Source organism: Chiloscyllium plagiosum, chromosome 21, assembly GCF_004010195.1.
Source record: "Chiloscyllium plagiosum isolate BGI_BamShark_2017 chromosome 21, ASM401019v2, whole genome shotgun sequence".
NCBI lineage: Eukaryota > Metazoa > Chordata > Chondrichthyes > Orectolobiformes > Hemiscylliidae > Chiloscyllium > Chiloscyllium plagiosum.
The window spans coordinates 54,137,149-54,152,236 of record NC_057730.1 but is presented as its reverse complement, the minus strand read 5'-3'; the positions used below and the strand labels follow the sequence as shown (position 1 = coordinate 54,152,236).

Sequence of the window (15,088 nt, the reverse complement as noted above, 5' to 3'; positions counted from 1 at the left end):
GGCATAAGCCCTTCTTCAGGAATGAGGAAAGTGTGTCCAGCAGGCTAAGATAAAAGGTAGGGAGAAGGGACTTGGGGGAGGGGCGTTGGAACTGCGATAGGTGGAGGGAGGTCAAGGTGAGGGTGATAGGCCGGAGTGGGGTGGGGGCGGAGAGGTTAGGAAGAAGATTGCAGGTTAGGAAGGCGGTGCTGAGTTCCAGGGATTTGACTGAGACAAGGTGGGGGGGAAGGGAAATGAGGAAACTGGAGAAATCTAAGTTCATCCCTTGTGGTTGGAGGGTTCCCAGGCAGAAGATGAGACGCTCTTCCTCCAACTGTCATATTGCCATGGTCTGGCGATGAAGGAGTCCAAGGACCTTCTTAACAAACTGTGCAGTCTATTTGGGTGATGTAGTGATCTTTAGTAAGTCCTGGAACGATTACAAGGTACTGTTGAACAACTTTGAGAAGCAAAATTGGTGATACCCTTAAATATAACTGAATTCGCAAAAGCAAGGGTGCTGTTCTTGGGCTATAGCATCGGTCATGGAAGGTTGACCCCACGGAACATAAAGATGAAGCCCGTCGAGGAATTTCCACGACCAACCTCGAAGAAAGAGTTGCTTCGATTCTTAGGACTCAGCGGATTGTATGGAAGTTTGTTCCAAACTTTAGCAGTGCAGTGCCATTAACTGATTTGCTGAAGAAGAACACAAAGTTTTGGTGGACAGGACAATGCCAGGAGGCAGTCAACCATTTGAAATCAATATTAACGACAAAACCAGTTTTAGCTACACCACAGTTTTCAAAACCTTTTAAAGTTGCCATCAATGCTGGTGACGAAGGAGTTGGAACTGTATTTCTACAGGAAGATGAGCATGGGATGACCTGCCAGTTGGTTAATTTTCAAAGAAGATCAACATCCACCAGAGGAAATACTCTACAATTGAAAAAGACCTATTGAGTTTGGTATTGGCCTTACAGCATTTTAATATGCATGTCATGACCAGTGTGTCGGAGATGGTGGTGTACATGGATCACAATCTGCTTATGTTCTTAGAACGCTTTAAAGTGAAGAATATGCAACTATTTCATTGGAGTCTTACAGACAAAACAGGGATGTTGTAATGCATGGATAAATCAAAAATGTGTGAGTGAAATCGTACATGTTACAGGTCATAAGAATTTAATCACAGATGTGTTATCGTGGATTTACCTGATACAGTTTAGATGAGATTTGTATTTATTTAATGTTATATGGGAAGAGGCTAAGGTGAATTTTGATTAAAGTTATTGGTAAGTCAGGATAATGTGTTTCAAGAATAGAAAAAAATGAAGCCATTTTTTCATTACGATGGTTTATTTTTTTCTTAAGGGGGAGGTGTTATGAAGGTGTAGAAGTGTACTGTACCTTTAAGAGAGTGAAGAACTTAGAGAGGCACACAGAGTGCTGGAGAATTTACAATGTAACGTGGTCCAGCAGCTAGAGTAGCTGGTTACCTGGATACAAAAACAAATTCAAATTCAGCCAATCAGTTTAAATTATACTCCTCTTAAAAAAAAAACTCCAATCAAGTTTGAATTGAGTATATTGAGGATATTAAAAGCCAATGACACAATCCAATGCTTTGGGGTAGAAGACCAGAAAAACTTGGAACAGTTGAGGGAGAACTGCCCAGTCACCAGCATGTACATACTGTCCGAAAGCTCTCTTAAAGGTACCTTATCTATCCATGACCTGTGAAACAGAAATCCCTAAGAAGAAAATTTACAACAGAAGATACAAAGGGAAGATTTGACAGCTGTCTGGTTTTGAAATTTGTTTTATTGGTAAATCTTACTCAGGGATTGGGGGTGTGGGGTTTATCAGACCAGTATTGTAGAAGGGAAAGTAAAAGATAAGTTAGAGGAAGGAGTTTGTTATATGACTCTAATTATTCTCTGTTATACTTTAAGAAATAAAGTTGGTAATTTTTTAAACTTTAAATAGTTCTTGGCCTCTCGAATTTTCACAGATTACCACACAGGGTAAATTCTTTCTGTGTTGCTGGTTTAAAATGGGGGAGGGGGGCCTGCTGGTTTACCCCATGTCGTAACAATTGGGTTGTTTCCTTTGGGGCAGGGAAGGTTGAGGGGACACCTGAAAAGATTGAGGGGCATGGATAGAGTGGATAGAAAGTAGCTGTTCCTCTAGTTGAAAGATCAATAACAAAGGGCTACTCTTTTAGAGTGACTGGCAGGAGGTTTAGCAGGAACTTGAGAAAAAATGTTTCACCCAGAGTATGGTTGGGGTCTGGAATACACTACTTGGCAGGGTAGTTGGAGTCAGTAATCTCACAACCTTTACAGAGTATTGTCATAAGCACTTGAACTGTCATAGCATTCAAGGCTGTGGGACAAGTGCTGGAAAGTGGGACTAGTGTAGATTTAGTTTTTTTTGGTGTACAGAGTTGATGGGCTGAAGGGCCTCTTCTGTACTTTATGATTCTATGATGTTGCCTATTATGATTGCCCCTTCATGATACTATAAATCTCTCAAATATCACCCTCAACCTCCTACGCTGCAGTGAAAATCCAGCCTGTTTTCGAAACTCAAACTCACCATTCCCATCAACATCCTTTTAATTATTTTCTGAATCTCACTAATTTAATAATATCATTCCGATAGCAGGGTGACCAGAACTGGACACACTACTCCAGAAGAGGCCTTGCCAACACCCTGTACAATCTCAACATGATGTCCCAACTCCTATACTCAAAGGTGTGAGCAATGAATGCAAGCGTGCTAAATACCTCCTTAGCCACCCTGTCTACCTGTGATGCAAATTTCAAAGAATGATGTACTTGAACCCCTAAGTTGTACAAGACTACCAGTGCTCTACCAATAATTGAATAAGTTCTGCCCTTGTTTATTTTACCAAAATGCAACTCCTCACATTTATCCAAATTAAGCTCCATCTGCCATTTCTCAGCCAGTTGATTGAATTGATCAAAATCTTTTGTAATCTGAGATAACCTTCTTCACTCTCCTCTATGCCACCAATTTTGATGTCACCTGCAATCTTACTAACCATATCTCCTATATTTTCATCCAAATTTTTTATATAAAGAATAAACAAAAGTGGACCCAGTACCGATCCCTATGGAATACTGCTGTTCACAGGCCTTTCGTCCGAAAAACAACCCTCTCCTGCCATTCTCTGTCTTCTAAAACCAAGCCAATTTTGTATCCAATTGGCATGCTCACCCTGCATCCCACATGATCTAACTTTACTAGTTAGTCTACCGTGCAGAACCTTGTCAAAGGCTTTATTAACATCCATTTGGACAATGTCTACCAGTCTGCCCTTATCAATCTTTTTGGTTATGTCCTCAAAAAACTCAATCAAGTCACAAGATTTACTCCCTTTTCTTTCCTTCTCTCCCTCATCACTAAGGTTTGGGAAATAAATGTGATACAGCTCGATTAATAGCAGATGTTTCCTAGTAATTTAGGTCAATGCCTCTGTGCTTCAAGGAGAGGTTCACAATGTCTTTGAAGTGATTTTTGTTTGGTCATGCCCTGGAATGTTGGCCATTTGAGAGTTGAGTACATGGGGTAATTTTTCAACATTATTATTCTGTATAAATATTAATTATTATTCTTCTGGAAATGACTTCTGTACCTGCATGGGTCAAATGGATGAGATGTGATGTAATTGTTTAAATATTCAAAGCCCTGTAATTAATGCTGAATAAATTAGTTGTGTTTGATAAATAATTTTAACAGTGAAATCGATCATATGTCATGGGAGGCATAAACATATTTAATCTTCAAGTGACACAGTTCTGATAATTCACTCAGGACTGTGTGTTGCAGTAGTCATGCTATAGGAATATATGTGAATTTCACATCTGACTCAGTACCATGTTGTGCTCAGTCAACTTGATTTTTCCCATTTGTAATTGTTTTGGATGATTTCGCACAAGGGCGAGTGTTACTTGGTGTAGAACAGCGAGTACAAGAGAGAAGGAACTTTCACTTGTTATAAATCCTTTCATTAACTCTGGATATTTCAATGCAATTCACAGCTGAAGAAGTGGAGTCACTGTTATAACAAAAGGAAACATACTGGCCAGTTGGTGCACAACAAGATGCCACAGCCAGCAATCTGATAATGTCCAAGAATCCATTTGAATGTTTTTGTTTTAAGGAATAAATGTTGACCAGAACACAGGGGAAACCCCCTGTTTTCCCTCAGAAACTGCCCTGGGGTCCGAAAGAGATGTAATCCTAGTATATCTTCTCATTTGCAAGACTGCATTTGTAACTGTGTAACTATCCCTGAGTACGGACACGTAATTGTAGTGACTTTGTGACAGATAGTATGTGGCTGCCTTTATTGGTGAATGTGACAAAAAGGAGTGCACCTTAATGATGAGAACTTGAACGTGCCTGGTATGTCCACCCTGTTTAAATTTCAAAAAATAATTATGATGCAAAGATGTGGTCGCAAGTTTATTTCCTTATTTGACAAACTGTGAATTTAATGTGGTAGACATATTTTTGGTGATATGTCATCCATGTTAAGGGTCCTGTATAATTTTTATTTGATTGTGTTTAGGAGACAAAGATCAGTTGAATTCAGACAAGATCACACAATGAAATTGTTATCGCTTTACTGCTCTTAAAAAATGTGCAAGCATTGTAGATACTTAGAATTTCAAATGAAAGCAGAAAATGCTCGAAATACTTAACATCTGTGCAAAGAGAAACAGTGATATTCTTTCATTGGTGTAGAATAATTCAAGAAGCCCAGAAATCAATAGCGGCTCTTAAGAGCCACTTAAACAGTGGCGGGACGGGGCATCACGTTGCTGTGTTATCATCTCAGTTGATCGTATTACTGGGCAAATCAGAACTCAGATTGGAAACTGGCCTGATAGATCCTGTTTTTCAATTAGCAAAGTGGTTGAAACATAGTTGGGGAAGACTGCAGATCCTTTAATAACACAGCGCTCAATGCCGGCAAAACCAAGGAACTCGTTATTGACTTTTGGTGGGATGTTACTCATGCCCCCCTACACATTAACAGCACCGAGGTGGAACGAGTGGAGAGTGTCAAGATCCTGGGTGCGGTCATCCACAACAAGCTTTCTTGGACTCTTCATGTGGATGCACTGGTTACAAAGCCCCAATAATGTCTTTTCTTCCTCAGGCAGCTGAGGAAATTTGGCATGATGGCGAATACCCTTGCCAACCTTTATAGGTGCGCCATTGAGAGCATTCTGTCGAGATGTATCACTACCTGGTAAAGCAACTGTACCATTCAAGATCGGAGATGGTTACAGAGAGTGTTGAACTTGGCCCGGACAATCACAAAGACCAACTTCCCATCGATAGAATCCATCTGCCAGACCTGCTGTCAAGGAAAGGCCGCCAGCATTCTCAAGGATCCATCCCACCCTGGCAATGTTTTTCTACAACCTCTACCATTGGGGAGAAGGTACAGCAGCCTGAACACGCACCAGCTGGTTTCGAAACAGTTCCTATCCTACTGTTGTTAGAATACTGAATGAACTCACAAACTCTTAACATTCGCTTGTCCCTGTGTTTTTGTTTTTGCCGCTGTTTATCTATTATTTACTTATCAATGCTACTTAACTCTGTGATCTGCCTGTACTGCTCGCAAGACAAAGCTTTTCACTGTGCCTTGGTACACGTGACAATAAATTCAATTTAACTCATTTATCATACACAAGAATACACAAATGAAATCAAGCTATCATAATATAGAAAAGTATTTTTAAAAAAGTCTTAAGAGTAAGAACAAAGTAATATTTTCAAACTATTTCCCAACACCATTCATTTATGGAAATTGAAGTCCAGAGAATTTACTCTTTTATATCAGAACTTCAGGGTTTACTTAGCTGACTCACACTAGTTTCTTTCCTATGAATTGTGGAGTCTTCTTACATGAAACTACTTAAAATTTGAGTTTGAACTTTCTCAGCTTCTAATAACCTATAGATTTCTTAAAAACTCTGCTAATCTGGAAATTACACAAACTAAACTTGTCCTGGGATAACTTATTTCTTGAATTGCTTTTAAAAGTTCCTTTCTTGGAAGGAAAATATACTTGCTCCTAACCTCAGTGAAGTCTCCTCTGGATTCTTGGACATTATCAGATTGCTGGTTGTGGCATCTTATTGTACACCAACTGCCCTAAACATTTTCAGCCTCTGAATTTTCTAACCTAAAGTCAATCCTTGATTATTCTGAACTAAAACAAAGAACAAATGGCCTTTACTGACCAGTCGTAAATTGCCACAGTAGAAACAATTTTTTATGAACACCACAGGGTTCTACTGCCACTTGAATTCTGAGCACTGCTGGATAAGGTAAATTATGTTCTCAAAAGGTTCTCTGACTTTTTCTGTTTTTAAAGAAAATCCTTCACAAAAGTAACTAATATTCATTTGCCATTGTTTTGAAATCCTAGGTCCTAAAATGTAATTTATATTATTCAGTTTTCATCACACCAGACCAGCTGGCTTAAAAGCTCTGGTGGACATCTCTTGGACCTGGTAGGGGGATGATATGATCTGTTCTTAACGTAGGCATCCACTGGCTGGAATGAGAGACTTCATTCCTCCTCTAAATTAATAACTCCACCCCTTCCCAACATTCACTCACCCATTGTCTGCACCTTCCTGATGGGCACTTCACTCACTTTTTTCATGGGGCTTCAGTATTGATCCTTGGTGGAAGCTACACAACAGTATTTGTAGTGGCCGTTGCTCTTGGTGGTTCACTGTTATTGGGCAGCTGACAGCTCTAGAAGGTGAGACTTTTGCCTCACAATAGGATTGCTATTAGTAGATGTTCTAAATCCCCATGAAAGGGATTAAATCCCATCAGGTCTCTTGGAAATGGGTGTGGCAGAATTACTAGCCAGTGGATTGGCTCCTCACATGGCCAGTAACTTCTGCCCAACGATCTTGACAGCTGAAAGCACAAAGGTAGAGCTTTTAAAAGAATAATAATACATATTTTCAGAAAAAGAGAAAGAGGAAGAACTCGAGGGTTGTGCAGCATGAGAAGATTACAAGAATGGTGCGGTGAGACCATGGAGAAATTTGAAAACAAGAATGAGAATTTTAAAGAAAATGTTTAACTAAAAGCCAACATAAGTCAGGGAGCACAGAAGTGATGGATGAAGAGGAGTTGGCACGAGCTAGTAATGAACAGTGGAATTTTGAATGATCTCAAATATATTAAAACTATTTTTGTCAAATTTGCGTTCAAAATATTAGGCTTTGCAGTACATAACTGCTGAATATATTAACTTTATGAATAAAATAGTACTTTTTGTATGCTAATGTACACTTGTATTTCATTTAAGTTCACCTTAATTTGTTTTGTTTGGTGTCTGCAGAGAAAACGAAGTGTTGAAGGTGCAGTTGAAGAAATACGTAGGAGCTGTCCAAATGTTAAAGCGAGAAGGAGGCCAAGTGAACGATGGTAAGGGTTTGTAGCAGCAGCCTTTAGAGAAGTGGACCATTAATTATGACATTAAATAGCAGGTACAGTTGGTCCAGATTGAGCAGCAATGATGGTAAACCTGTCAGCATTTGTTGTCATTATCCGTCTGAACTGAGCAGAAACCCCTGGTATTGGAACATGCAGCTAAATGCAGAAATCTGAAAAATGCTGTCAGTGATTCCCTCCACCTTTTTTGTTGAAGACCCCATGGACTGCACTCAATTAGCCATGATTGGAGTGACAGGAAATACCCCTTTCATGCTTTAACATCACTGTTAGTACTCCAAGAAAAAGTTGCACCTTGTTAATAAGGTATAATTTCTAAGCTAAAACTACTCCTGAAAACTATTTTTGTATGTTGTGCAATATCAAATTCTTTTGTAATAAAAGCAAAGAAATCTGGAGACACATAGCAGGTCAGACAGCATCTGTGCAGAGAAATAATTAATATTTCAATACGAGACAATTTTTTTGTCAGAACTGATTCCAAATCTGATCTTGCTTTGGGATCAGATTCAAACTAATGTCGGGAAAAGTTGAAATCCATGTCACAAAGATACTTGAAATTCTAGACTTGACTCTTTGAGATCAGTAGTGAGCAGCATTGTTGTGCTGCTGGTCATCAAGTTCTGGGTAGTATATTGTTTCAGGATATGCCCTAAGAGTAAATGTTCAATTTCTGTTGTGCAAAATCTTGATCAGTAATTCATTTAACGTCTCACTGCCTCTCTCCTTCTGTTTCCTCCTTTAAAATGCTTTTTAAAACTTTTTGACCAAGCTTTTGGTCCTCAAACCTAGTGGCATGGTGTTAGATTGTTCTCTCATACTACTGTAATGTGTTTTGGTATATTTTATTAAGTTAAAAGTTTATTTTTCTACAGTTACCTCTAAAATTGAAAATTTCCTCCGTCTATTGTATGTAGGTCACCAAACACAAGTATAACAAATTCAGAATATTTTCAATATAGCATAGGGAGGGAATCATGATTCAAGATGGGCTTTTCTATCAGGATGATTAATAAAAGCCCAACAGTTCTGACATTTGAAGTACTTTTCATGTGGTGGGCTAATCATATGGTTGAACAGCATTGTAACGTAACATTTGAAGTAAAATGGTTTGCTTTGATAAGTATTGCTTGGTATATTTATGGGTAGTAATGTAGTAAGTCTTGATTGATACAGCTAAAATGAATTTATCACATGATAAACATTTGAAATTGCACTATCAATTCACCAACTCAACCCATTTTACTCAACAGCAAGTGGCTTTAAAAATACACAAAACTATTCTTTAATTAAATTGGGGTTCTTTGACAAAGTTAAATAAAATTCATTCAAGACTTTTCAAAACATGAATAATATCCTGTGCCCAAAAGCTCCCACTTAACTTTTGAAGTCTCATTGAAGGTGTGAAAACAGCTGTAATTTACAGAAACACTCAGTGGTAATCAACGAACCCAGAGGCACAGCCAGTTTCATAGGTGGACATAATCTTTTCAGTCTGGCACAGAAGAATGTGCAATGTTGATTTATTAGATTATTAGATTAGATTAGATTATATTACAGTGTGGAAACAGGCCCTTCGGCCCAACAAGTCCACACCGACCCGCCGAAGCGAACCCACCCATACCCCTACATTTACCCCTTACCTAACACTACGGGCAATTTAGTACGGCCAATTCACCTGACCCTGCACATCTTTGGACTGTGGGAGGAAACCGGAGCACCCGGAGGAAACCCACGCAGACACGGGGAGAACGTGCAAACTCCACACAGTCAGTCGCCTGAGGCGGGAAGTGAACCCGGGTCTCTGGCGCTGTGAGGCAACAGTGCTAACCACTGTGCCACCGTGCCGCCAAAATTTATGTTGTTTCTTGCATAAGTTACAATGATTTTGGGGGGATCACGCCAAATAAGGCAGTGAAATTGAGTGGAAATGTTTGACTATGATGTAGCATTAATCACAGTGGGGTAAAAATCTCTTCATTTTATTTACATGCTTTTATATTTTAGATTTTGCTTCTGTACTTTTGTGCAGAAAGGATAGAAACTATCAGGATTCTGAAAAAATTACTTGCTCAGCCTCAAAAAAGGTTTGGCACAACTGTGTACCAGGAGTTTGAATGTTCCTGAATGTTAAGTAAATAGTACCAGGGAGGATTAAAACATTTATGACAAAGCATCATAAGGCTTACTGAGATCAAAGATGAGAAAGATCCAGATAGTGTTAGGAAGAAATAGTGTTGGACAGTGACAGTTAATCAGATTGTTAGACAGTTGAGAGACATCCACTGTAACTGTTGCACCAATTTTCCTGCCTTTGATACTTCAAATGCTTTAATTATTCATTCCTATTTTCAATGAATTTTAATGAAGTTACTTGTGATGCTGAGCTGGCCAAAATATTAATTAAGATTTTAATTTTCTGGTTCCTTTTCATTTTTGAAATAAGTAGTCTGTAATGGCACACATGAAATTCTTTATAAGGAAGTAAACATCATTATTTCTCAGTAAGAGAATAATGTCTAATATAACACATTAATATTACACATCGTTTATAAAACAGTATTTATTGCTTCATTGGCAAAAATTATACCTCTAGAACATTCTTTAATACAACACAAGAAGGAACATTTTTCTGTAAAAGAGGACACTTCAATTCCTCACTTATTTGTAATGCTTATCCAGTTCTGAGTTTTAGTAAGAATGTAATTGTGTGAAATCATTCAGCTTCAGCTGTAATTATGATGTTATGTCTAGTGTTTGATCTTTTAGAATACTCTTTTGTGAACAAAGTTTGACCTTTAAACAGCAATCTTGAGCAAATTTTTTTCTTTCTTGTTAAGTTTGTGGCTGCAAGAGATCATATTGATGAGTTAATTTCCAATATTAGAGGTTTGCATGTTTTAGTAATGTGATGTAAACTTTATTAAGGTATGTTGCCTTAAGAGCATTGGCACTTGTGGCTTTAAAGTGTTTGTTGTCTTTATTGTGTTATATCAAACTCAGCCAGCTGTCCTGTTCTCTGAAGCAATTTTGGTCGAAAGTGAAGTAATTTTAGTGGAATTACATGAGTAAGATTTTTCATGTGAAAGAATGCAACGATATTGGTTCATTCATCTTAAATACTTAAATATTGATTATAAAATTATACTGTTGGTGTATTTATTTAAAGCAACACTTTATTGTCATTTGTTGCAAGTGAAAGCTCAGCACATACAATACCTTACTGGTGCCTCTTCAGCATTTTGAACCTACGTAAATCTTAAGCATTTAACAAACATATAGCAATAATGAATCACAACTGGAAAAGATTTGCTAAGATTGTGTGATTTGAGAATGTTTTCATGCTCATGAATTCAGAAACATATAACTTGTCGAAGAATTGCTGTATGTAGGTTTTATTGGATCTTGACATAATCATTGGTTGATGTGGGCTTTGTGGATTATTTGTCAAATGTCATTAAGTCAACACTTTTTATTTCAGATTTGTAGGTTAGGAGTATCAGGATGGTGACTTCACCAATGTAAATATTAATGTTTGAAATTCTGTGATTAATAATACATCATTTTTTTGCAGTAATACTTTTTAATTGTCAGCTTATTATTTACCAGATGTTGTTAAGTGGAGTTGAATAACAGTGTGATCACACCATTGATATCAGGTAATTTGCTGTATGGATAGGATTGTAGTTTCACCACCCCAAGACAGACTGATGCAGTGTGAAAATCATGAATGCTCTATCAGATGTGTGAAACATTGGCTGATGTTTGACAGCAGTATGTGGTGTGAAAGAATTTATGCTGAGACCTGGCTGAGCCCAGTCCATTGGAATGAGTGATGAATTCACATACTGTCATTTTGTACCATAGGCCATTTTAACTTAGCAGTTATGAAATGAACGCTCACCAGTTGTATAAAGGGGCTGTCAGGACTAATAGTTCTCCAGGAGACCATTTCTATGTTTTGTTTGTGGAAATTGTTAATTGAGTGGTCAAAGGGATTTTAAATCCCAACCAACAACAAAAAAAAATTAAACATTTAATGCAGTGGAAAATGGTGTACATGGTATAGTGTTAGTTTCACTTCTGAGGAAGCTCTTCATTGATCACTTGGAAAAGAATAAAAGCAGCACAACAGATACTGGTAAACCTTCTTTGCATTAATGTCATATTTGGCAAAGTTTATATGTCTTGAAGATGTTTAATCATTATGTTGTTAGAGCTATACATTTGAATATAAAGTATGCTAAATCATTGTAATACTTTGTAAAATGGAAGCAGCACACTTTCAATTCCAGTGATGAAGTACATTAATACTTTATTCATATCAAATTATGCTTTTCAGTCAGGTTGGCTGTCAACTGTAACTGATGGGCAGCACTGGAAAAAAATTAACAAACTAATCAAAATGTTTTTGCATAAACTCTCCCTATTTCTGCTACTTAAGAAAATGAATGTGAAATCTGCTGAATAACAATTATATTTTGGATATTTACATTGTATGTTTTGATTTTGCTGTGCCATTATGTTACTATTAAAACACAGCAATATATAAACATGTTTTTATTCCCATTGTACTCATAGGAGACATGGTTAGTAAGTTTGCAGATGGCATCAAAATAGGTGGTGTGGTTGACAGTGAAGAAGATTTTCTCAGATTACAATGGGACCTTGCTTACATAGGCCATTGGGCCCAGGTGTGGCAGATGGAGTTTAATTTAGGTAGATGTGAGATGTTGAATTTTGGTAAAACAAACCAGGGCAGACTTACACAGTTAATGGTAGGGCCTTGAAGAGTGTTGCCGAACAAAGAGACCTTGGGGTGCGGGTGCATAGTTCCTTGAAAGTGAAGTCTCAGGTAGACAGGGTGCTGAAGAAGGTGTTTGGCACACTTGCCTTCATTGGTCAGAACGCTGAGTATACAAGTTAGGCTATCACATTGCAGCTGTACAAGATAGTGTTGAGAAGTTTGGAGTACTGTGTACAATTCTGGTTGCCCTCCTGTAGGAAGGATGTTGTTAAACATGAGAAGGTGCAGAAAAGATTTGCAAGGGTGTTGCCAGGACTGGAGGTTTTGAGTTATGGGAGAGGCTGGGACTTTTTTCCTCTTGGATCATAGGAGGCTGAGGAGTCACTTTATAGCGCTTTATAAAATCATGAGGGACACAGATAGGGTGAATAGCCAAGGCTTTTTTTTTTCCTGTGGTGGGTAAGTCCAAACCTAAAGGGCTTAGGTTTAAGATGAGAGGGGAACGATTTAAAAAGGACCTAAGGAGTAGCTTTTTCACAGAGAGGGTGGTGCATGTGTAGAATGAGCTGTCAGAGGAAGTGATGGAGGCTGGTACAATTTAAAAAGCACCTGGATAGGTATATGAAAAGGAAGAGTTTTGAGAGATTTGAGCTAAATGGTGGCAAATGGGACTAGGTTGGATTGGGATGTCTGATTGGTGTGGACGAGTTGGACCAGAGCGTCTGTGAGCATGACTCTAGTTCCCACCATTTCTCTGATCAAGCTTTTGATTATCTCCCCGAAGATCTCTTTTTTTTGGCTTAGTTCCTATTTTCCTTTCTGTTTGTGACTTTGAAGGGGCTTGGGCCATTTTTCTACACTTACATTGTATTCAGTTTAAATAACTTTTGTTTTTGATTCCAGCAGATGTTATTACCAGACAAGTCAGATCCCAATAAGAAGCCTTATTTGATAGATCATATATTTTATTTGTTTTGTTTGTAAAAAAGTGGTCTCTTGCTAAACCATAAGCACGCAATGCTGCTGATTTTGCTTTAATAAGAAAACACAAACTTATGACAAAAGGAATGAAGGTAAAATAGTGTAATCCAAACTTTCTGACTGTATTACAAATTCAAAGATTGTAAACACTCCTTTATGAATTGAAGAAAAGGTAGCTTTTACACAGTGCCGAAAACATATCTGAAACAGTTCTCAAAACACCCCTTCTGGTATAGCAACCAAAGGAACACTTCTGTAATACACCAGTGCCATGTATCTGATGCCTCAGATGGAAGTCACTTGGGGCTTCAGTTTTTGAATTAGAACAGTGGCAAGATCTTGTTGGAGATATACACTTGAGCTTCATTGCACTTAGCTTCTGAAACCAATACTAACTCTTCACTCTAACGACCTAACTCAGTGTACCCTTCTCTTAGGAGGACTGGTGTCTCCAGCCATCTCTGCCAATGTCATTCACAGGATAAAACATAAATCAAAATTAAAAGTGAAACTAAAAGGTTTTGTCACTCAGCGAAAGGTGTCTCCTGCTAGCTTTTTTAAAAAAAAGGTTCCAGAACACACTAATAAACCTTTTAGGCTCAATCATTTACCACAAGGGATGGCAAACAATATGAAATTTAAAAAGTCCATTAATGTAACAAACCATTCACTCTGTAGCCAGATCTCAAAAACCTTTTTGGAAATAAATTACCAGGGTTCCAGAAATACTTAAAAATTAATCATAAACTTCAGATGCACAATAAGATCCACCAGTTACAAACTCAAGCCCAGAAATCCAAGTCTATAGTAACTAATGCGAAAAATCACATAGATAAAACCCATAGTTTCATCACATTTAAAAAAAATTCTCTCATGGGATGTGGGCATCACTGGCTGGGCCAGCCTTTATTGCCCAAACCTAATTGCCGAGAGGGCAGTTAAGAGTCAACCACATTAGAGTCACGTGTAGGCCAGAAAAGGTAAGGATGGCAGGTTCCTTCCCTGAAGGATTTTAGTGAATGAGATGGGTTTTTCCGACAATCAACAAAAATGTCATGGTCATCATTCGACTCTTAATTCCAAATTTTTTATTAACGTCAAATTCTACCATTCTGCTGTGGTGTGAACATAGAACATAGAACAATACAGCACAAAACAGGCCCCTCAGCCCACGATGTTGTGCCGAACATTTGTCCTAGCTTAAGCACCTATCCATGTACCTATCCAATACCATTCTGCTGTGGTGTGAACATAGAACATAGAACAATACAGCACAAAACAGGCCCCTCAGCCCACGATGTTGTGCCGAACATTTGTCCTAGCTTAAGCACCTATCCATGTACCTATCCAATTGCTGCTTAAAGGCCACCAATGATTCTGACTCTACCACTCCCACAGGCAGCGCATTCCATGCCCCCACCACTCTCTGGGTAAAGAACCTACCCTTGACATCCCCCTATACCTTCCACCCTTCACCCTAAATTTATGTTCCCTTCTAACACTCTGTTGTACCTGGGGAAAAAGTCTCTGACTGTCGACTCTATCTATTCCTCTGATCATCTTATAAACCTCTATCAAGTCACCCCTCATCCTTCGCCGTTCCAATGAGAAAAGGCCTAGCACTCTCAACCTATCCTCGTACGACCTATTCTCCATTCCAGGCAACATCCTGGTAAATCCTCCCTGCACCCTCTCCAAAGCTTCCACACCTTTCCTAAAGTGAGGCGACCAGAAATGCACACAGTACTCCAAATGTGGCCCAACCAAAGTCCTGTACAGTTGCAACATCACTTCACGACTCTTGAAGTGAATCCCTCTGCTAATGAACGCTAATACACCATAGACCTTCTT

At 38.4% G+C, this 15,088-nt stretch overlaps 1 protein-coding gene across 1 annotated transcript in view; it reads left to right on the top strand.

Annotated features, from left to right (window-relative positions):
- snx29 (sorting nexin 29) overlaps positions 1 to 15,088 on the top strand; it is a 495,640-nt gene that overhangs the window by 157,213 nt on the left and 323,339 nt on the right. The window contains exon 13 of the mRNA XM_043711094.1: positions 7,397 to 7,482. Coding sequence (XP_043567029.1) covers positions 7,397 to 7,482 — 86 coding nt within the window. The remainder of the gene's footprint in view (positions 1 to 7,396; positions 7,483 to 15,088) is intronic.